A 23,840-nucleotide genomic window follows, 5' to 3' on the forward strand; every position below is an offset into this window, starting at 1 on the left:
CCTGCTGGGTACTTTAGTTAGTTCTGCTAGGGCAGGGACAGTGGCATTCTTGCTCACTCTTGCATCCTTAGCTATTAAGACATTGTAAGCTCTCAATTAATTGTGTAGCACCTGGGCAGTTTGTGCCTCTCTGTTCTTTAGATAATTGGTCCACTATGATCTTTGGATGATCTGGAATAGTAGTTCCTAACCAGGGGAGGTCACTGTCCACTTCCCTTCCCCTTCATTTGAGAACGCTTGCAGTATAATGAAGGATATTATTGAAAAATTGACGGCTTCTAAAGGATTCTTTCCTCCCATTTGTTTTATTGGTCTTCTTTTGAATTTTCTTTTCCTTGAATATCCCAACTTAATAGAGGGATGAAATTGTTTCATAAGTATTTCTTCTGCTTCTCTGGAGTGAAATGATAAGTTGAGAGTACTACAGATAGAGAGAAATGCCAAGGGCTGGTTGGAATCCTGTATATTTCAAATTCAGTGATTCTCATTCTTCATGATTTTCTTCCTCCATGTTATGAGGTGTATTATCCTTATTTTTCAGGTGAGGAGTTGGGGCCCTGAGGTTAAGTAACTTGTCCAAAGATTCACAGATGGAAAGTGGCAGAGTAAGGATTTGAACCTAGAGAACACAGTGCTAGAGTTTGAGCTTTTAACCACTATGCAGTGTGTCCCTCCAGATACCTGTCTGGTGGTAAAGGCCTGATTGCCAAAGAGTGGGGAAAGGGCTGGGAAAGTGGCAGGTCCTTTCATTCAACCTAAAGATTTTTACTTAACTTAATCCCCCCACCCTGTTTTCAGTCCCTGGATTCTACTCTCCTTGCAGTCCCTAATTCTGCAGCTTTTATGGTGGAGTTCTCTAGGGGAAGATGCCTCTGGTCTACTGTAGGGAGGAGTTGAGGTTGTTCATCTAGCTTTGTAATGGGTGGAGAAGGGGCCTTGGGCATCCAAGCCTTCCATAAACATATTTTTATGCAATTCCCCTATGTGTTCAGCCCTACATCTGTTCCCTACTTTTCGATGTGTGAGTGTCTCAAGTGTCTCTTGTGTTCGGTGACACCAACCCCCTTTTGTTCTGTTATGGTTTCCTCTGCTTTGCCATCTTCTATTCATTTTCAATTTTCCAAAAATATGTTGAGATTTTTTCTTAATGTCTTCTTTTTGTCCTTGTGTACTACATCCTTTTTATTCCTTTATTGACATTTTAATGGAGTTTCAGGAGGGAAAAGACATACTTGTGGTTAGTCTGCCTTGTTTAATTGGAAGTCTGGGCACTCAGTGCCATATTTTGTGCTCCTGGTTTCACCCAAAGTGTTTTAGCCAGACCACATAATTTGAATCTTGTATTGAATCTTGAATCTAGGTATTTTGAATTCTTGGTGTTAGCAGTTCCTTAAGCCTTGTGCTAACTGCAAATTTGAATAGCATGGGCTTTTTATAAATTCTTATTCAAGCCGTCGATAACATTGTTCTACTCCAGATTGATATCTATCTTTTTTTTCCCCAAAAGGATATATATGTATATATTCTGATTTTGATGTAATGATATAAGATCACTGTACAAAATTTAGAAACTACAGAGAAATATAAAGAAGAAAATAAAAATCATCTGGATGTAATTACCATTAACATTTTCTTCCATTTTTACTTCTTTCTTTACATTCATCCACATTATTTAGAGTTTTTAAAAATTGGGTTCATGTTATATATATATGATTTCAAAAAATTTGTGTAACATACAGAGTTTAGTATTTGTCAGATACTACTTACTGTTAATAAGTTACATATAAATTAGTTTTTACTCTAACATCTATGAGGTTGTCTTCATATTGTTAATTTTTAAAAAAATGTGTTTATGTAGTATTCTGTAACTTGGATATTGTAATTTTCCCTATTTCCCAGTTATAAGATATTCTGATTATTTTTCTTCCTTCCCTTCCCTCCCCTTCCCTCTCCTTCCCTTCCCTTCCCTTTTCCTTTCCTCCCTTCATTCCTTGCTTTTTTTTGCCTTTTTTTCCTATTGGAAATAATGCATTTGGCTACCCTAGCACATAAGTATTTTAATGTGTCTCTGAGTCTTTTATTAGGATAAATTCTTGGAAGTGGAATTACTGAATCAAAGGATATCAACATTTTTAAGGCAGTTTTTGATGCATATTGCCAATTAGTCATCTAGAAAAAATTGTACAGTTAATATTGCAGATAGGTTGGCCAGTTAATCAATACTCATATATATGCTTAACATGACTATACCAGCAGTGTGGTAGGCTTGGATATACAAAGTTGAACCAGAAGCTCTGGCTTCAGGGGTCCATGGGTTCTCTGAAATTGTACACTTAGTTTTGTGTGAATGTGCATTTTGGGGGGGCAAGGATATTACTTTCATTAGATTCTCAGAGTTGTGTGGCCCAAGGAAACTTAACATGGTCTGTGAATGTACTGATACTTTTAATCCTTAAAACAACTCTGGGAAGGAGATAGCATAGATGTTATCTCTGTTTTATGGCCGAGGGATCTGAGCTTCACAGAAGCTAAATGATTTTTTTTTTTATTCACATAGCTAATAAATAGTAGAACCCAGACTAAAACTCAAGTTTCTGACTATTTTTTTAATAAATTTGTCCATAGTGACTTCATGAAAAATTGCTGAGTGCTGTTGAACTTGAGGTAGAGCATTTGTGATTTCCAATTTGGTAATGCTATCAAGAGAAAGCTAATAGAGCTAGGCATAATATGTTCTTAGAGAACTCAAATAATTACCACATTCTTTTTTCAATATTTTCACTGTCTGTTCAGTTATTAGTCTGGAGTGTTATTGTGAAATGATGACAGACTTGGTAGGTAGTTTGCAGGAACTACTCTTGCTTTCTGCTTGAAAAATCAGTATTAACAGTTGCCACTTTGTACCTTTGGTTTTGTTTGTTTTCCCCGTGTAATATATTTACATTGGTGAAATCTTAATTGTATCCTCTTCAGAATTCATAGGTGTGTATTTCATCTGAGAAATGTATGCCCTTTTATAATGTTAAAGCAGTGATTTATGGTGATAGATTTTTCAGATTGTTTTCCAGTTCTATAGAATGCTGAATAATGATTTGGCATATTCAGGCACATTACATTAGTTATCTTCAAAGCGGCTCCCTCCTGAGAAAAGTGCTGTTTTAGTTGAGCAACCAGACTCTTCAATTATTTGTGATGTTTGTATTTGCCCACATGCCTGCAAGAGGAATTTCATTAAAATATGATCAACCAAGGTCCTTTTTATAGCCTGTCATAAAGATAGGTTATTCCCTTTGACCACATTTCTTTACTAGATTTTACATCAGTGAAAGATACTCTTCAAGACCTCTTTGTGAATCATCCTGAGATAACTCTGCTAAAAAATTTCATTTGTTTATATTGGCATTTTCTCCTATACACAAACACACACAGACACCCTAATCATACACAGATGCGTGTATAGGTACATACTATAATATACTTTGTGTTTTTCTTGGATAAATGGAAAATCATGCTCTTAAAATTTGCTAAAATTTTTTGTTTATTTGTTTAGTGCCTGTTCTGTTCAGGGTACTGAAACAGGCATAGCCAGGGGTAAAAAGGATGTAATCAGTATAGACATAGCTCTCAATACATGATGGTCTTTTGAGGAACTAAGATACTGGTATGAGGTTATAAGCGGTATAGACCTAGGTACCATAGGGAAGTGTGGAGAGAAAGCCATGGGACTTCAGAGGAAGGGACAGGCTGTGGGGTTTGAGAAGTGTGAGGGGTGGGGAATCAAGGATTACTCTGTGGAGGAGAGGGTAAGGGGATGGGAAGTATTTTAGGATGGACATTTGTGGTGGACTTTCCAGCATAGGCCAAAAAGTCCAGAGGCCAAGAGAGCACAAGATCTGTGGGAACTGCAGGTAGTTGAGTTTGGCTGGAGTTAGGGAGAGAGGATGATAGATAGTTGGGCAAGAGAGAACTGAACACAGTTCACACAGTGAGGAATCTGAAAAGCTTCATGCAGGTCAATGCCGTATTGTGTATATCAGAACTTCATGCATAAAACCGCCACATTGTTAATGGCGATTGTCAGTGACTGTCTGATTTTAACAGCAAGGGATTTGGTGGCTTTGCAGTGTTTTGCTCTGAGGTCTCCCACAGCCGTTTGTTGCTACCCAAGCCTGGACCTTCCTGTGGTTCTCTTTCTCCCCGTGTTGCTGTAGTTGCCTGCTGCCCTTTGTGCATTATTGCACTCCATGGAAATCCTGTTTGGGGACCTCTTGCTACTAGTTCTCTAGCTCCTGCTGGAGGAACCCTTTGTAGCCACCTCATGGCCTAACCTTCCCTCCCTTCTCTGCTCAGCCTCAGTGTTTGTCATTATGAAAATCCTAAATTTCTCCCTGCCTATAAGGGCCTTGATAGAAAGGAAATTTGTATGGGAGCCATTGTTGTTGGAGACAACAAAGCAGTTACCTTCTCCTACTTTGGGAGTAGGAGTATTTCCCTATCCCTCCTTTATGGGACTTCAGTGTTTCCTGCCATCTTTGGTGGTGTGGTTTTGGGGTACCCACTCTGGGCTGAGCTATAATAAGGGGAAGCTATTCTCTCTTGTTGAGGGTTGAGGAGACAAAGTTGCTAGTGTCTGGAGTTATAACTCAGATTGCCATTTCTCATGGAAATAATATTGTAGCTGGCCACTAATCATGGTTCAGCTGCAGTTTATGTTTAAGAAGTTTTAATCAACATTTAAGAAATTTAACATTGTTTCTTGTGGGGAATTGTATTTCAAGTTCTAAATAACCAATAATACAGTACAGGAGAACTTAAACAACTGTGCTTTCTTTTTTTGTTGTTAAGATTTATCTTTTATTCTAATTGTGTAAGTAATATACAAAAACAATTTAATAATTTCAGTGGACATCTAGTGTGTTTGCAGGTTTTTTGGGTTTTGTTGTGTTCAGAAACTAATGACCATAAGCACATTTTTCTCCAGTTTTATTGAGAAATAATGACATATATGACTGTATGAGCTTAAGGCATATAGTATGATGGTTTGATTTACATATTGTGAAATGATTACCATAAACAGAAAGAAAAGAAGAATGAAGAAAAAAAATTTTCTCCTTGTGATGAGAACTCTTAGGATTTACTCTTAAAGACCTTCCTATATGTCATGCGGCAGTATTAGCTATAGTCATCATGTTGTACATTGCATCCCTAGTACTGATTTAGAAGCACATTTTGAAAGCACATATTTGAAAGGTTTATAGGTTAGAGACCATCTGAACAATGTTGTGGTAGCAGTATTTTTGAAAGCAGTCAAGAGTGGGAATGACTCATCTCTAGGAGACCTTGGGTAATTTATAAACAGTGACACCTGCTAGATAGAGGTTTGTTATTTTAATCTTTCTAATTATGAAGAGTCACTGGGATTCCTCATAGAATCTATGGCCTCTAGTCACTTGCATTTCCAAGAATGTTAAAATGAATATTTATTTCAGAGATCTTACAGCTAGAAGTTGTTCTATTTAGGATCATATTTTTGAGTTTTTGTGTATGTTAAACGAAAACTTACGTGTTTTAAGCTTTTTTTTGTTTTGTTTTTTAAAGCAAATTATTCATTTAAAATTATTTTATAAGTGTTCTTATATAATTTTCTTTATATAAAGGACAATTTTTTTCATGTAATAAGATAATCTTTGAAAGTGAAGATGGTTAGATTCTTTTATTTTGAAAAAAATCTTAAAACATAAATAAAAAGGGAAAGAATTATATACTGAACCCTCATATACTTATCACCCAGATCCAATGATTATGAATACAAATTTTAATTTCAGGAAATGTTGGCTTTTTCTTGTGTTATTTTTCCTATAACTAATTTACAAACCAATGTGCTAATTTGCAATTTTTATCTTATGCAGATGATGTGATGCCAGCCACTTACTGTGAAATTGACTTAGATAAAGAAAAGAGAGATGCATTTGTGTATGCTATCAAAAATCACTACTGGTACCAGATGTACATAGATGACTTACCAATATGGGGTAGGTATTGTATGTTATATTTAAAATTTGGGAATATTTGCATAATAAGCATGACTTATATAATGAGTTTTAAGGGGATTGATTGTGAATCAGGAAATGTGTTTTCAGTATTTTCCACAGAATGATTTTAACACCAATTTTATGGTTTCCTGTTACTTGAAGCGGTTTTAATGTTGTCAAGCCTTATATGAAACTCCTTCAAAATACAACTTTTACATAGTATAACTTTTCAGGTTCAAGGAATTAAAAGGTATTTTGAATAATCTGAAATTCCTCCCTTCCCCCATTTTTTTCATATCTTATTTTGACTTATTCTATCAAATACAATCAAAGGAACTAAATAGGATTTTGAAGTTTTATTTTGGCTTTCTCTCATGTGGAACTGGTAGTATGGTTTTTAGATAAGACAGTCTCCTGAATTACTTGTTTCACTAGTTCCTATGTTATTTTCCAAAACACTGTATGTTTAAATTTTTTTTCATGCTTTTTTTTTTTTTTTTTAGATTTTTATCTTTAAGTAATTTCTACACTCAACATGGGGTCAGACTTACAACCCCAAAATCAAGAGTCGCATGCCCTACTGAAAGGCACCCTTAAAAATTGTTAATGTTGGGCGCCTGGGTGGCTCAGTCGTTAAGCGTCTGCCTTCAGCTCAGGTCATGATCCCAGGGTCCTGGGATCGAGCCCTGCATCGGGCTCCCTGCTCCGCGGGAAGCCTGCTTCTCCCTCTCCCACTCCCCCTGCTTGTGTTCCCTCTCTCGCTGTGTCCCTCTCTGTCAAATAAATAAATAAAATCTTTAAAAAAATTTTTTTAATGTTTTAGCTCTTATTTATCTGTGTTAGTGGAGAGGAGCTATGGCATAGTTAATACAAACCCATGCAAAATCCAAACTTTATTTGTGTTGGACTTGATTTTAGTTGCTTGTTTTTTTGTTTTTTTTTTTTAAAGGATATATTTATATGTAGCTTCAGGAGAACACTATTAGGTAAAGGAATTATATCTATGTACTGTTGAAATGAGTTAGTTTATATCAAGTCAGTATAAAGTAAGTGAATATTCTAAAAGGGGTGAAAAAAAACCTGGGTAGTTGCCTACTTATTGCAATTGGCAGGGCGTTTGGGGACCACAGCTGCTCTTTGTCCCTTTGTTTCTCATATGGGTGACAGCTTGCAAGGCACAGAGCTCTGCCAGATGTGTACGAGTGACTGGGTAGGGAGAGTCGTATAGCTAGATTGGCTGCATGAAGATGGCGAACTTGTTAAGAATCTGATTAAATTACTTTAAATGCAAAGCACAGCCAGCTATCAGCCAGCATGTTTGATCGTATTAGTCTCAGTTTGGTTTTTTTTTTCCTTTGGACACCTGTTCTTATATATAATGAATATTCTAATTCTTAAAATTGTTAGCAGACTACTATATTCATGAGCAGCAAACTGAAATACTGAAAATATCAGACCAGAGTTTAATGTAGTGCTAAGATGAAATTTGTAAGAAAGTCAATCTCAAGATATAATTGTATGTATCATTGCTGCTCTGTTGCATGTTAATTAGGTATAAATAGTAAGCATTTCATATAATGACTATAATTAGTATTACATTAACTCAGACATTTCTGTGATCAGCTCCGAGGGTAGCAAGAAGATGTGCTGAATATTCACTCAAGATTTCTGAGCCTGTGGTTCAGGAGAACCCATTAGTTAGGGTTTCCTCTTTTTTTGGTGGAAGAGCAGGTTCCTCCCTTGTTCTTTTCCTTTGCTTTTGGGTTTATTGTCTGGAACCTTAGGGTTTTTTCAGTCATTTCTGTGGGTCTCCTTAGCAACATGGCAACTGTGCTTTCCTGTCCTAAAATAAATCTTTTTTAGCCCTGGGATTCTAGGGTCTGCCATGTTTAGGAGAGTACATTTGGGTGTCCAAGAATGTCTGAACTATGGGAATTCTTGTCAGAAAAAAAATTCTTATTTGACTTTTTTGGGGGTAAGTGTTTCAGCATCTTTTAAAAGCCCCGTAGAGAATAGCTTCTTATTTGGTATAATTGTGTCTCCACCCCCAGAGTTTTCAGTGTAGATAGGTAAATAAACCTTGATGAAATTATTAGAAGGATTTCATTATCCCTCTGCGACCCCAAACACAATGAAACATATTCCTTGAATTTGTGTCAGTTTGAGAGAACAACTTTGGTTAATAAGCAAATAATCCTTAATAAGAAATGATATTATTTTCCCCTAATACTGTAATGAGATGCATTGACCAAAGAGGGAAGGCCCTAAGGAGTCAGTTTGAGTGGATAAGGCTCTTAGGAAGTCTATAGGTTTGAGTAGGGAATATAGATAAATAGCTGACATTATGAGGGCACAAGAGGTAGATTCTCAGCTACCACCTGTTGTCCTGACACTGTTTGGGTCTTCTTTCAGTATCCCAAACTATGGTCAAAATGATCATTTTAGGGGCGCCTAGATCGCTCAGTCAGTTAAAATGTCATCCTTCAGCTCAGGTCATGATTCCAGGGTCCTGGGATCAAGCCCTGCGTTGTGCTCCCTGCTCAGCCGGAAGTCTGCTCCTTCCTCTCCCTCTGCTCCTCCTCCCTGCTTGTGCACACGCACTCTCTCTCTCTCTCATATGAATAAATAAAAAATCTTAAAAAAAAACCCCCAAAATGATCATTTTAAACTAGTGCCCCATTAACATTTATCTTCAACACTTCTTTCATTTTGATGATTTACCAAGGATAGGTCCACTACTTGAAGCATAAAGAGGAGGCATTTTAAGTTTTGGTACTGATAACACACATATGTGCAGCTTACTTAGGAATGTATAGATCTTAGGTTATTAGAGAAAGTACTGGATTGGGACTCTGGAGAACTTGGTTTTAATTTTAGCTTGACTACTACTAACTGGGTGACCGTACCAGATGGTGACCATACTTCCCTGAAATTTTCAGGTATTAGGAAGTATACACATATAAGGTGATAATTATTACAATGAAGGTGATACTACTCATGACAAAGCATGAACTTTGATGATCAAATTAGTGATAGATTATGCTATATTATGGTATAACCATGGTTTATGTTTGCCAAGTAGTTAACAAAGAGTAGAAGTCCAGCCTGTACTTTTATCCTTTTCTAACCATGAAGAATAATTGTAACATTGCTTGTTTATAAAAACTTTTTAAATGGGCTTTTACCTTCTAACATATTTTAAACATTAAGTGATATTACCTTGTATAAAGTGTTATTTTTTTTGTAGGTATTGTTGGTGAAGCAGATGAAAATGGAGAAGATTATTATCTTTGGACGTACAAAAAACTCGAAATAGGTTTTAATGGAAATCGAATTGTTGATGTTAATTTGACTAGTGAAGGAAAGGTGAAACTGGTTCCCAATACTAAAATCCAGATGTCATATTCAGTAAGTATTAAAATAATTGTATATAGGAAGAAGTGTTTGTGGCCTAATAGCAACAGTTAAGTGTGTTTTACTACTTTAGTAAATGAAAATAGGGTGCAACAGAATATTATTAAAACTGTATTCCCTTAATGTATATAAGTAAGCCTCCTAAAAGCAGGGAGATTTGCTTCAGGTCTGTATTAAATACAGTTTACGCATTTGCAGGACTTACCATTGGCTACAGCAAAGTTTACCATTATAACTGAGCAGTTAGATCCAGCCATGTCTTTTCATGGTTACATTTTTAGATTGCAGTATACCTTGTTGTTTCTCTTTCCTTTTCACTGTTGCATATAGAGATGAAGCTGTTTTGAAAATTGCTGGTTGGGTATAGTTTACCATGTTTTGCTTTATCAGTTGGAATAAGATACTCCTGCAGAGTAAGAGCTTGTCAGAGCTCTTTGCAACTGTCAAGTTAATTCTGTTCCATTAGGATTAAAAATAGTGGAAAGAAGAAAAATCTGATATAGGTAGCCTCTCTCTTTGCCAGTTTTTTTCCTGATAACTGGAATGAATCCATTGCTAGGAGCCAGTTTTTGAAAGATTTTTTTAAAGCTTAGGCATATGTAACTAGTGCAAATGATATTTATGTAACTGAACTTACAAAGAAGTTTGATAATTGTAATAAAACTAATGCAATCTAAAGTCAAAGATGGACGGATTCTTATTTTAACTGGCCTAGCTAATTTAGTTCTTAACCACATTTATCAGGTCAGAGTATATAAGTCAGCAATAGTTAATAGTCCTTGAAAACTGAAATGATCCCTCTACGTAAAGTTGGAAGTTTTGTTGATACAGAGAGAGGACAGTTGGTTAGTTTTTTATCTTACATGTTTCAGCTTCTCAAATTGGCAGTAACTTTCCACCATTTCTCTAGCTTCTTGTTCTAAGTGTGTAAATCTTTCCTAATTTTGTTCAGGGCTTTGTTATCAGCTTATTAATTTGTTTACTGGCCTTTATTTTTAAGTGAAAAAATTTTTTTCAGGTGAAATGGAAAAAGTCAGATGTAAAATTTGAAGATCGATTTGACAAATATCTCGATCCATCCTTTTTTCAACACAGGGTAGGTAAATTGTGTATTTTAAGACACTCATTATGTGCTTAATTTCACAAACATTAACGAGCATCTGCCATGTGCAGGGCACTGTGCTAAGGCCGTGGAGTTCAAACATTGAGCTTGTGGTGATTTCACCTGTGAGCTTAGAGTCCTAGGGTGATAGAGGGTTTTAGGGGAGCAGTCAAAAGCCACCTTCATCATGCCTGTGCTTTAAACCAATCTTTGAGTAAAGATACAGCAAACCAAAAGCCAGAATGTTACTTTTATTATTAATGATGCTACTATTGAAAAATGTGACTTATGTCTGTGGACAGGTGGCCTTAATATTGAAACTCAGAATTAGACCAACTTCTCACATTCAGTGCTGGACTGTTTCAAGCTTCTATATATGAGCACCTGCCCTTGATAAACTTAAGTGTGGAGAAACAGAGCAGATGTGTGCATCCTCTAGGAAGGAAGGGATGAGAGTGGAGTGAGACCAGAAACTTTTGCTGGTGGAAATCTTTCCACATAAAAAGGAACATCAGGACTAGGAAGAGATGCCCCCACTTCCCACCAGCAGATACAAGATGGAGCTCAGATCATAAGTCCACTGGCATTGTTGCTGGTTTTGTCCAGGTGGTAGTTTTGGTTCTTTATGGGAAAAAATAGATTTTATTTTAATGGTTCCCTCCTTCAAGGATGGAGATGAAGGGACAGTGGGGTATTAGGGGATATATCCATTCTTCTGACTTTCTTCCTGACTTGCCTCTTCTATCTTTTGATCTTTTAGATTGGAATTCTGAAGTTAATTGGTAATCTAAGTTTTTGTGGTCTCATGTTTGTATCATTGCTGCCAGACTTCACCAGAACCTGTCACTACTTCTAATCTTCCTCTGGGTCCTAGCGTGTTACTCCTGGAGCTAAAATTTCCTCCCGAACCTCCACTTCCCCTACCCCCAGTGTGTTCTCTTCAGATGTAGTGTTCACGCAGTCTTGAACATGGCTGAGGTATAGGCACAGATAACTTAAATAGATAATAGATACTATTTAGATAATAATAGATAATATTTAGATAATATTCGAATATATGAGGGCTCTCAACTGACATTTCCTCCTGGAACACCTGAGCCTGCCTTGCTTCTCGTGCCGTTGGGTATTGATAACTAGGGGGAAGGACTGCCATTTGGCACTTTCACTAGGAGAGCAGTGTATCATATTTCTCCTTTATTAAATGAGCACCTGCTATGTGTCAAGCACAGTACTGAGTAAGTGGAATACATTAGAGAATGAAAGTCAAAGATCTGCGTGCTCTTGGAGCTTACCCTTCTAGTAGGGGGACACATGTAATAGACATAGAAGTTGAGGGTGTAGTGTGTTCGAAGATACAAAGATACGTCCTTCAAGAAAGAGCAGCAGAGCAGGAGGGCCACAGACGAGGCTAGTTGTAGTTTAAATATGGTGCTCAGGGTAAGCCTCTGAGGTGGACTTCTGAGTAAAAACTTGAAGGAGTTGAAGGAAATAAGGAATATGGATAATGGGGGCAGGGGAAGAGTATTCCAGGCAGGGGCAACCCCTTGGAAAAGCCTGTTCGGTGGGAATGTGTTCGCTGTGCTTGAGGACTAGCAAGGAGGCCGGTGGGGCTGGAGCAGGGTGAGGGGAGGAGTAGTGGATGAAGTCAGAGAGTAGCAGGAGCCAGATCATCCCTGGCTGTTGAGACAGGGATGCAAAGAGGGGGCGGTAGTGTTTTCCACAGGGTCATGACAAATCTGACTTCTGTTTTCAAAGGATCATTCAGGTTATTGTGTTGAAAAGAGGCCGTGTGGGGGGGAGGGGAGAAGCAGGGAGAGGAGAGGCTGTTAGTGGCTCAGGCCAAGGTGCAGCGGGGGGCCGGGGGAGGGCTGAGAAGGTGTCACCTTGTGGGCATATTGTGCAGGGGAGAGCTGGCAGGATTTCCTGATGGATAGCAAGATAAAGCAAGGTGGACAAGAACTCTACAGAGTTTCTGGCCCGAGCAACTGTTAGAAGGAGCTGCCATCACTGAGGCAGAGAGTCTGTATTTGGAGGAGGCATGGAGGGGAAGCTCAGAGTACAGTGTGGGACATGCTGGCTTTGAAGTGTCTTAAGACATCCAAATGGAGATACGTAGCACCTAGTTCACCTAGTAATAAGATACACCTCAAATGCAAAACTTTCTAACAAAGCTCCCTGCCGTTTTCTAATCTAAGATATAAACTTTAAACCAATACCCATTATAATGTACTACCATTAACCCAACATTTTGTAATATCCTTTTATTCCAAAAATTACAAAATGCTGTTACGATTTTGAAATTATTATAGCAATGGAAATATTTCTTAAAAACAATAAAGAAACCAGATGTCACAAAGGGGTTACTAATCCTATGAACTGCTGACTCCAGCACCCCCTAGTGTTGCTGACCCCAAAGCAGCACCCCAGCTTCGTCATAAATGCTGGTTGGGGTTCAGGAGAGTCCTGGGGTTCAGGAGAGAGGTCTGGGCTAGAGATACAGATTTTGCAGCCGTTGGCATATAGAAGGTGTTTAAAGCCATGGGACTGGATGCAATTACCAAGGAAGAGTATGTAGAAATAGAGGAGGACCAAGGACTGAGCCCTGGGGGCAGTAAGAAAAGATCAGGGAGTGTAGGAGAAACCAGCTCAGGCCCTGAGGAGATCCTACTAGGGTAGAGGGGAAAAGCTTGTGTGGTGTTCTGGAAGCCAAATGAAGAAGGTATCATGGAGGAGAGAGAGGTTAGTTCTGGATTGTTGCTGCTGGGTCAGGTAAGGTGAACGTGACTGTCGGATTCATTTGGAGTCATCAGTAAACTTGACAAAGAGTGGTTTGGGGGTAGTGGTGGGGCAGAATCCGAGTAGAGCTGGTATAAGAGCACAGAGGAGAGGAATTGGAGACCGCAAGTTTAACAGCTAAAGGGAGCAAAGAAATGAAGTGGTAGTCAGTAGGAAGGACGGAGTCAGGAGATTTTATTTTGAGATACAAGAAACATGTTTATACATGGAAGGGTTCAGCAGCGAGTGCAAAACTGACAATGCAGACAAGAGGGGGGAGAATTACTGCAGCCTGTTCCTTAAATAGGCGCGAGGGGCAGGGTCTCCTGGCTAACAGTAGGGATTGTTTCTAATACTACAAACACAGGCTTAGGAGCTCGGGCTGGACACACATTCTGTCTCTGCCACCCACCATAACCGTGGTCACATCGCTCAGTTCCTCAGCTTCTGTCTCCTTCATAGTGAAGCAAGGATTGTTAATACTGGGCAGTGTTGTGATATTCCATTTGATAGTGTATATAAAGTACTTAGTTCGGTGTTTGACACATAACAGGTGCTTAGTAAGTGGCACACTTGGGTATCTATTTCTCTCCAATGTTCTAAGATTTATGACGAAGCTGGGGTGCTGCTTTGGGGTCAGCAACACTAGGGGGTGCTGGAGTCAGCAGTTCATAGGATTAGTAACCCCTTTGTGACATCTGGTTTCTTTATTGTTTTTAAGAAATATTTCCATTGCTATAATAATTTCAAAATCGTAACAGCATTTTGTAATTTTTGGAATAAAAGGATATTACAAAATGTTGGGTTAATGGTAGTACATTATAATGGGTATTGGTTTAAAGTTTATATCTTAGATTAGAAAACGGCAGGGAGCTTTGTTAGAAAGTTTTGCATTTGAGGTGTATCTTTCTTATTACTAAATAGTAACTATATAAAACTTCTTTTCTCTTCAAAAATTTGATAAATTGACCGAGAGAAGATAAGAAACATATATATAATTTTTTCTCTCATCCTTTTTTGGGTCATTAATTTCTCAGGGTCAGAAAAAAATCAAATCTTTGGAAAAGTCTATAATTACAGACTGCTTTTATAAATCTTGAATGCTACTTTAATGATAAACTTAAATCTATGTAACCCTTTTTTGCAAATATTTCAAAATATAATGCATTTATCATTTCCTTTATAATTTCACTAGGTATTCAATAAATAAGTTATTAAATGAAGGAAAAAATGATTTTTATAGAGAGGCAGAGGCAGTTGGCTATCTCCTGTTTTTCAGGGAGAGCCACAGAGTTTGTCCCCTTTCCTGAAGCCTCAGGGTGGGTAACAGAGCTAGGGCTGCCTTCATCCTAGTGCACATACTTAGCAGCCCAAGTTAAAATCTGGCCTGATTGTACAAGACAGTACATCCTTCATGTTAAATATTCTATGTATGTATCTGTAGAAGTTTAGAGCACATCTATGAATAATGGAATATGTAGAAGAGAGGTTTTATGGAGGAGAGGGTTTTCGAGTTGGGCTTTAAACAGTAGATAGAATTTACAGAGGTGGATAGAAGTAGATCCCATGTGAGAAGAAATTATGAGAAGGATACAGGTGGAAATGAGTGTGCTGTATTTGTGAGTCACTGAAGAAGGATAGGCCCGACTGGAATATAGGACACAATGGAAAGAAAGGTTGGCTAGATAAGGTAGGTGGCCATATTACCAGGGGTACAGAATATTAGGGAAAATAGTTTAGATTTGATATGTGAAAAAGTAGGGAATGTCACTATAAGTTTTAGAGTAGAGAAGTGATACATGAACATGAGGTTTCAGAAAGATTTGCTGGGTAACTTTTTATAGGCTAGATTGGAAGGAAGGACAGGGAACAGAAATAAAGAAGGCTAAGTAGGAGGCTGTTAGGGATTCCTCAAGGTGTGGAGGATGGCATGGGAGTGGAGAGGAAGGGATAGATACAAGAGATACATTAAAGGAAAACAAATTTAATAATTATTATATAGGAAGGATTAAGGAGAAGGAAAAGCCAGAGATAATTCTATATTTTCAAAGCCATATGTTAGAACCATTAGCAGCAGTTAGAAATCAGAAGCGAGTTATATGTGAGGCAAAAGATTATGACTTTACTTTAGGGCACTCTTAAGTCTGAAATTCCAGAAAGACATTCAAGTGGAAACGATCATATTTAGCACAAGTGCGAAACATGAATGAGCAAGAGAGCTAGAGATTTGGGGCAGGGTAGGGGTTGGAGGTGAGGGTGTTACCATCATCACTGGAACACTAGGATAGAAGTCCTGAGAGCCTCAAGAAGTCACAGTAGAGCACCAAGCCTGGCGCTTTTGGAAGAGTCCGCGCAGGGTGGGAGGAGCAGGCACCGAAGATGAAGGAGTTGAAGCAGCAGGCCAGCGGGGAGGGTGGTGTAGTGGCGGCGGAGGTGAGATGTGGCGGGAGAGCAAGGACAGTGGACAGATAATTGCTGAATCCGTTTAAAAGTTCATTGCAGGCCTTTCAGAGAAATTTTGTGGGGCAAAGTGAGATTGTATCGTTTTTAGGAGTAAGTGGGGGAGGACGCAGAATGTGTTGTTTCCTCATTTGAAAAGTATTGGCATTGAAAGGAGAGGGAGATAAGAAGAGGAAGAATGAGGGGACAAAAGATCATGTAAACGCTTTGAAAGATATTAATAGAAATAACAACTTGTAAATTTTTTGAGTGTTTTACTATGAGCCTAGGCTCTAAGCCATACGCTTTACATTTATTATCTTGTTTGAGCCATATAACCACCCCAGGGAGCAGATACCACTGTAGATGGGGACCTTTGGCGATTACTGATGCTGGAGAACGGTGCAAATTTAGGGGTACAAAATGAGAGGGGGGAAAGCACCTCAAGGAAAGAAAGAGATGTAGAGCCTAGTAGAAAGATTGATTTAAGAAGGGAACAACTTCTAGGAGATTGACAGAAGGAATGAAAGGCTAGGAAGAAAATGCAGAAAAATAAATGAAATTGGGGCCTTGGTGAGAGAAGAGAAAGTTTGGAACTAACCTTTAGGAACTTTTGGGAGTTAAAATATAAAGGAATTTGAGAGGCGCCTGGGTGGCTCAGCTGGTTAAGCGTCTGCCTTCGGCTCAGGTCATGATCCCAGGGTCCCGGGATCGAGCCCCACATCGGGCTCCCTGCTCAGCGGGGAGCCTGCTTCTCCCTCTCCCTCTGCTGCTCCCCCCTGCTTATGCTTTCTCTCTCTCACTCTCTCTCTCTGTCAAATAAATAAATAAAATCTTTAAAAAAATAAAATATAAAGGAATTTGAAGTCAGAGGCACTGAGTTCTGAGATGCACTCAGAGATACAGTGTACCTTGTGATTATGAACCACAATCTGGACATAATTCTGACATATGTGTGAGTGAAATCAAAGTCAAGAGCCTTGGGAACATTGGGACACGACGGGGTACCTCATTGTTCTCTGTACCATGGAGAGCTCATTTAGAAGGGAGCGAATAAGGATGGTGACAGGGTGGAGAAGATGAACTGCAGCAAGTGAAGCATCCTTCCGGAGGGTGGCCCAGATCTGTGGCAGTCAACTATGATGGTTCAGTCTTCGGAATTTTAACAAGGTTTCCAGGTTATTGCTCACTTAGAGGGAAGGCAAGCCATACAAACCGGGATAGTATTATTGTCTTCCTTTTTGATATAGGAAAGCTCGGGTCACATAGCTAGAAATTGGCAGAGTCTGGGTTAAAACCCAGGCCTGTTTGACTCCAGATCCCGTGTTCTTTCTGTGTGATGCTAAATACCGTATGCTGTGTGGTCCAATTGTACTTTATTTGTACAATAAAATTGATTGTGAAAAGCTATGTATACGAGATCATGTTTTTAATGCATCTGAGGTTTACTGTAAAGAAAGCCAGTCTCTTTGCATAGTGAATACTCACCCCATTGTGTCTTAAGTTTGGATTTTTATGTAAAAGTTTAAAAAAAAAACTTTTTTTTTTTTTGCACTACCGTGCTACTGTCATCACGAAACCTATGAATTTTGTGACTGATACTTCATGTCGGTGATATTTTATTTTCTGTTATTTTAGATTCATTGGTTTTCAATTTTCAACTCTTTCATGATGGTTATCTTCTTGGTGGGCTTAGTTTCAATGATTTTAATGAGAACTCTAAGAAAAGATTATGCCCGGTACAGTAAAGAAGAAGAAATGGATGATATGGTAAGCAAACATTCTACGTTGTATTTATAAAACTGATTTAACTCAGTGTTATTTTGAATGTTGGAATGTAGGTTACATGAGTTTTAGAATTCAGAATTTTCAGGTTTAAGAAAGGTGTAAAACTCCCAAAGGGGTCTCTAATCAAATATATTAATATTTTTACATGCTCTGATTACCTGTCCCATAATAAAATATATTTATTTTTTTTTCAGCAAAACATATGAATGTTCACCTTAAGTGAGATAAATAAACAGTACAAATAACCTCTTCAACTCTCAAGTCTTGCCACCAAATAAGAATGTGTCAGACTTCCGAAACAAACTTTCAGTTTTCAGAGCTTTTGATTTCAGAATTGTAGCAAAGAAGTTGTAGACTTGTACTGACATCTTTCTAATACTGTTAAATACTGCATAAAATTCAGGGAGTGGGTGAAAGGATTAATTTACATTTAGTTTAGTAGGTTCAGAGGGGAGGGAGGTTTGTTTTCTAAATTCTTTTACTGTATTATACACAATGTGTGTGTTCTGTAGAATATTAATGGCTGTTCTGTGTAGATATGCTCCTTGGAAAGGAGTTAAACAGATTAAAATTTTAATATGCAGATGTGCATTGTGAAGTATCACAAGGTAGATAAAATATTTGGTGCTTCTCAAACACATCTGACCAGGATCACCCCCAGCCCCTAAAAAGCCAGATTATCTTAAGGGACTGATATTTCTTATGAAGTACTATTTTAGATACTTGCTTATTCAGGTTGGAAAGGAAAAATTGAATACTTTTTAAAAATGCTATAGACAGTTAAATAATATTTAATAGACAATATATAACTGTTTGATATTTTCCTCATATATTTTCTTAGATTCCGGAATATAAAGGACATTTCTGCATTTTTAGGGCATCTAGTACTGGTTTCAATCTTCTTTTTCTCTTTTGTTCTCCACCTGGCCTCTCATTATATTTGAGCCACAGGTGTGATGTAAATGGCAAGAATAGGAATGTTCAGAGAGCCAGTGTGCTCTTCTCTCATTTTGACTATTTCTTTTTGCTCCTAGACCTTTTCTTTTTTCCGTTCTTTGATACTCTCTGAGCACAACTGGGAGCCACCTTCCTGAGCCTCAGTAAATGCCATAATGCTTTAACATTATAAATTATTAAGGCAGTGATTATTTTAAATTTGAAATGTCTTTTCTAGATATTTTGAAATCTTTTAGATAGCTACAAGTTTGGAGGGAGGGAACTTTCAACTGGAATTGTAATTTTTCACCTACTTTATGTATTTTAATTTCATTCTGAATGACTTTCTTTTCTCTTTACATATATATGTATATAGGATAGAGACCTAGGAGATGAGTATGGATGGAAGCAGGTGCATGGAGATGTATTTAGACCATCAAGTCACCCACTGATATTTTCTTCTCTCATTGGTTCTGGATGTCAGATATTTGCTGTGTCTCTTATTGTTATTATTGTTGCAATGATAGAAGATTTATATACGGAGTAAGTATCTGTATTTAACTTTGTTTTTTCTTGTTCTTAAACATTTTAAATCAGTCATAATTAAATATTTGCTTATTTCAATTATCTTAGAATTTAAATAGCATAAATGTTATTATTGCAGATAAATAATGGACAACAATCTTCAGCTAGAAGTATATTTTTCTGTTATATTTTAAAACTTACTAGCCTAGGGCGCCTGGGTGGCTCAGTTGGTTAAGCGACTGCCTTCGGCTCAGGTCATGATCCTGGAGTCCCTGGATCGAGTCCCGCATCGGGCTCCCTGCTCAGCAGGGAGTCTGCTTCTCCCTCTGACCCTCCCCCCTCTCATTTGCTGTCTCTCTCATTCTCTCTCTCTCAAATAAATAAATAAAATCTTTAAAAAAAAAAAAAAAAAACTTACTAGCCTAACTGAACATTTTGGTTGGTTACAAAGGTTATGTTCCATTAGAGGTACAAGCAAAGTTACTTATAAGCTAGTGCTGTTTGAGAAAATGAGTAGCATTTTTTTGAAAGCTGAAGATACAATTAGATCTTTATAAGAAGCACTAGGATTTCACAGTTATTGAATTAGTACTTCATATTTATCTTCCAAACCGGAAACTCTTTACAGAACAGAAGAGAAATAATAAATAATATTTAAGAAAAATTTAATATTTATTACATTTATTAATTTTAATATTTATTAAGTAATAATTAATAGTAAAAAGTAGTAGAAAAGGCACATGAGGTTAGAAAAATAATTGGATGATTTATCTTACCTTTACATGGTTTCTGGTACATTTTTTTCTTTGAGAACAAAATCGGTTGCAAGAAGTCTTTGGATCATTAGAAGAAGCTGTACATTTACAAAGATCTCCTGTCCCTACTGAGTAGTCCTATAACCTGTGCTCAGAGAGCCACAATCTCAATGAAGCAGACACACTCTGGGCCTAGGTGTCAGGGGTTATAATTCAGGTACTTTAGATACTGCCCCATGAAGTTCTCTATCAGAATGACACTTGTTTCCAGTTAGATTTCATACCTCTATTTCAGTTCATAATGTATTCTTTCTTATATATGCCTGGCATTTGGTGGACAAACAATAAATTGTTGCTGAAAGAATGGCTCCTGATTTTTATGTTAAATATTTAACGATAATAAATTACTGTTGCTTCACCTAGACCAGAAGCTCCTTGAGAGCAAGGACTAGGTCTTAATTTATCTTTGAATTCTCAAAACACCTATGTAAACATGTGGAAGGTACTCAGTGCTTGTAAGCTGAAGTGACTGTATTAATCAATAAGGCTCTTTCTCTGTAGTTTCTGTTATATTTCTTTAATATAACCTTTGCAACTTATTTACCGTATAAGCTTTAAAATAATTGTCCAAAACCTAAACTTTTAGTGTTCTGGTGGGTAGTTCATTTTTTAGGATACAGTATATTTCAGAGGAACTAAATCCCAAGTACAAGAAAGACATTTCAAATCTGCCACAAAGGCATCCTTTACCTTAAATACTGGATTAAATTTGTCACTCCTAAATTGGCCTTGACTGCACAGTCACAGGCTTCGGAGTTACCAGTGGGCAGCCTCTCCTAGAATTCAGGTTTCTGCCTTGTTCCTTCTCAGATGTTAGGGTTACAGTTTTGGCAGTTCATTTTTTAATGCAGAAGCTCTTTTGCTTATAGACCTTCAACTTTAGAAATAAGAAACTTTCTAATAAATGGTATTAGCAGGCAAGCCATGCACTGTTATTTTAGCCTGTCATTATTAATGGTTTTTCTATGTTGTGCTTATTTGAAGTGAACATACTTAATTATATCATTAGTATTAAAGCTGTATTATTTTGATATCAAAGTGACTTAACATTATTGAGGTTCCATTAGGTGCTTCATACACATTAGCTGTTTTAATTTTCATGCCCATCCTGTGGAGGGACTATTATTCTCTCCATTCTCCACATGAGAAAAGTAAAGTTCAGAGAGGTTAAGTAATTTCACTGAGATCATACAACTGTTTTTAGGGGTGTTAGTAAGCTGGGATTTGAACCTAGGCACTCACTCTCACTCCACAATTCGTCTCTTAATTTGCTCTGCTATGGAAATGAAAATAGAGATAATAAAAATACAAAGTAGTGAGAAAATGAAAAACCTTGCACATGACATTTGTAAGACTCACTCCAGAGTCAGAATGATTCTAAAACATAAAAAGGCGATAATGTAACGTGTGAACATTATTTTGTGTTGGTGATTGACCATAGCAATCAGAGAAGAAATAATAATTAGATAAATAGAGGATCAGTATCATTGTGGATGCCTATGAGTGTGATATTAACTCCTGAGAAGGCATAGTGTGGGAGAAACTGTGGGTAAGTCTGGAAAAATACTGCTGCTCTATAACTTTGGGTGGACAGTGGTGAGCTGGCAAGTGTAAGCAGCTCCTTAAATGTTTCCCGCCTCGAGTTTTGGAGAAATGAACAAGTAGGCCGTTCCCTATGTCAGCAGATTTTTCAGTGTAGATGAAGATGGTGTATTTTGGGTGGAAAATGCCCATAGAATATATATGAACGAAGAGATGAAGGGTATGTCTGATTTTTAAAACTGTGACTGACACTTCATTTAATGCAGTGTCTCTAGGGATTGCAAACTTAAATCCCTGGTAGGCATTTTGGACTCTCAGTCACATGAGCATTCCTTTTGAACCCTCTCTGCTAATATTAAAAGCTTCTGACTGGTAATAGACTGGTCTTAGACTAAAGCAGCCTTTCAGCTTTCAGCATGGCTAGACCTGTGTCAGTCTTCACACACCCAGTTACAAACAGAGAATGGGTCAGGTTTTTTTTTTTAAGATTTTATTATTTATTTGACACAGAGAGAGAGATAGCAAGAGCAGGAACACAAGCAGTGGGAGAGGGAGAAGCAGGCTTCCCACCGAGCAGGGAGCCCGATGTGGGGCTCGATCCCAGGACCCTGGGATCATGACCTGAGCTGAAGGCAGATGCTTAATGACTGAGCCACCCATGCGCCCCTAGGTCAGATTTTTTAATGATAATCTGAAAGGAAACAGTATTTGGAGTGTTTGAGTTGTTGAAAAAACAAATTTTGATTCTAAAAACTTTGAAACCCACAATCTTTTAATTTTTTTTTTTTTTTAAGTAAGCTCTGCACCCAACATGGGGTTCAAACTCATGACCTTCAGATCCAGAGTCACCTGTTCTACTGACTGAGTCAGCTAAGTGCCCTGAGACTCACGATCTTTGAAACATGGGAATGACATATTCTTATATTACTACCACATTTATATTTAGCTATATATTGATGGAAATTAAATACTGTAATGTTTTGACTATTATGTATCCACTTTAAGAAGTTGAGCATAGGTGTTTGGGCAGAGGAGTGCTACATATTTCAAGACTATATGATACCTTTGTATTCTACATAGGTGTACAGTGAAATATAAGAATTATTACCCAGAAGGTGGTTAATTTATGAATTATCTTCCCAGTACACACATTAGTGTGATGTTCTTGTAAATTCTTTTTAAAAGAATATTCTTTAGCTCAAACTGAGAAGGTTATATGTTCTATCTACAGACTTTATTTTACCTTCCTAGTTATGATAAGTTTCAAAAATAGTCTTTATTGTTAGTGGCTTAAGTACATTTCTATATTATGGCAAATGATACTGTCATTTATCATCTTAATATTTCTCATTGCAATTAGGCATTTAAAATATTTTGTTCAGTTTTATTCAACAGGAGAGTTGGTCTGAATTCTCTAGATATCATTAGTGGAAGAAGAGGTTAGAAATTGTTGATCTGAGGGGTGCCTGGGTGGCTCAGTTGGTTAAGTGTCCGACTCTTGATTTCAGCTCAGATTATGATCTCAGGGTCATGAAATCGAGCCCCACATTGGGCTCTGCCCTGTGTGTGGAGCCTGCTTAAGATTCTCTCTCTCCCTCTGCCCCTTCCCTCCCTTCTTTCCCCCTCTCTAAAAAAAAAAAAAAGAAGAAAAAGAAATTGTTGATCTGGGTTAATGTTGATTTGTGGACCTAATGGATTTTTAAAAAATAATTTTTACTAGTATAAGGAAAACGAAATAAGAAAAGTCTCAGTGTTACACCATTTGAAGTAATATCACTAATATAGATGATATTACTTCCACTTTATTTTTTATATCAGTGGGCAAGAATCTTAAGCAATTAAATTAAAAAGAGGAATATTCTAATTATTTTTCTGAACATGAATATCCTTATCCATATGATGTGATTCGTTTACAGGGTTGCAAAACAATTTTAGTGCCAGCTTCTAATATTTTTGCCAAAGAAATGTGAAATATTTGTTTAGAATATATTATGAAATTTAACTGAGATTAAAAAAATTAGTATCAGCCTGTGCAATTTTAACTAGAAATTAATTCACTAGGCAACTTTTTGAGATCCCTTACAGTCCAGGATGATATTTTTTGTGTTCCTGTTAAATTTATCTTTGAAATTAAACTAATGTTAATGTGATAGACTCTGTGATATTTTCTTTAAATTGTTGGCTTTAACTTATCACATACATATGTTGTTTTGCCTTTTTAGGAGGGGATCAATGCTCAGTACAGCCATATTTGTCTATGCTGCTACATCTCCAGTGAATGGTTATTTTGGAGGCAGTCTGTATGCCAGACAAGGAGGTAACTTACAGGTTATCACTTTGTATTTTTAATTACAGATGCTACTATTTTACCATGAGGTATTTGGAATTTAAAAGGGATAGTACAGCCATTGTAAAATACTTTGTTATCCTATTTCACATAATCTCCACCAAACCTGTTATGTGGTCTATTTT

At 37.3% G+C, this 23,840-nt stretch overlaps 1 protein-coding gene across 1 annotated transcript in view; it reads left to right on the forward strand.

Annotated features, from left to right (window-relative positions):
- TM9SF3 (transmembrane 9 superfamily member 3) overlaps positions 1–23,840 on the forward strand; it is a 66,553-nt gene that overhangs the window by 14,129 nt on the left and 28,584 nt on the right. Inside the window, exons 3-8 of the mRNA XM_036111616.2 lie at positions 5,910–6,032; positions 9,280–9,440; positions 10,465–10,542; positions 17,401–17,532; positions 18,863–19,029; positions 23,591–23,685. Of these exons, the coding sequence (XP_035967509.1) occupies positions 5,910–6,032; positions 9,280–9,440; positions 10,465–10,542; positions 17,401–17,532; positions 18,863–19,029; positions 23,591–23,685 (756 nt within the window). The remainder of the gene's footprint in view (positions 1–5,909; positions 6,033–9,279; positions 9,441–10,464; positions 10,543–17,400; positions 17,533–18,862; positions 19,030–23,590; positions 23,686–23,840) is intronic.

This window comes from Halichoerus grypus, chromosome 7, assembly GCF_964656455.1.
Source record: "Halichoerus grypus chromosome 7, mHalGry1.hap1.1, whole genome shotgun sequence".
NCBI classification, from domain to species: Eukaryota; Metazoa; Chordata; class Mammalia; order Carnivora; family Phocidae; genus Halichoerus; species Halichoerus grypus.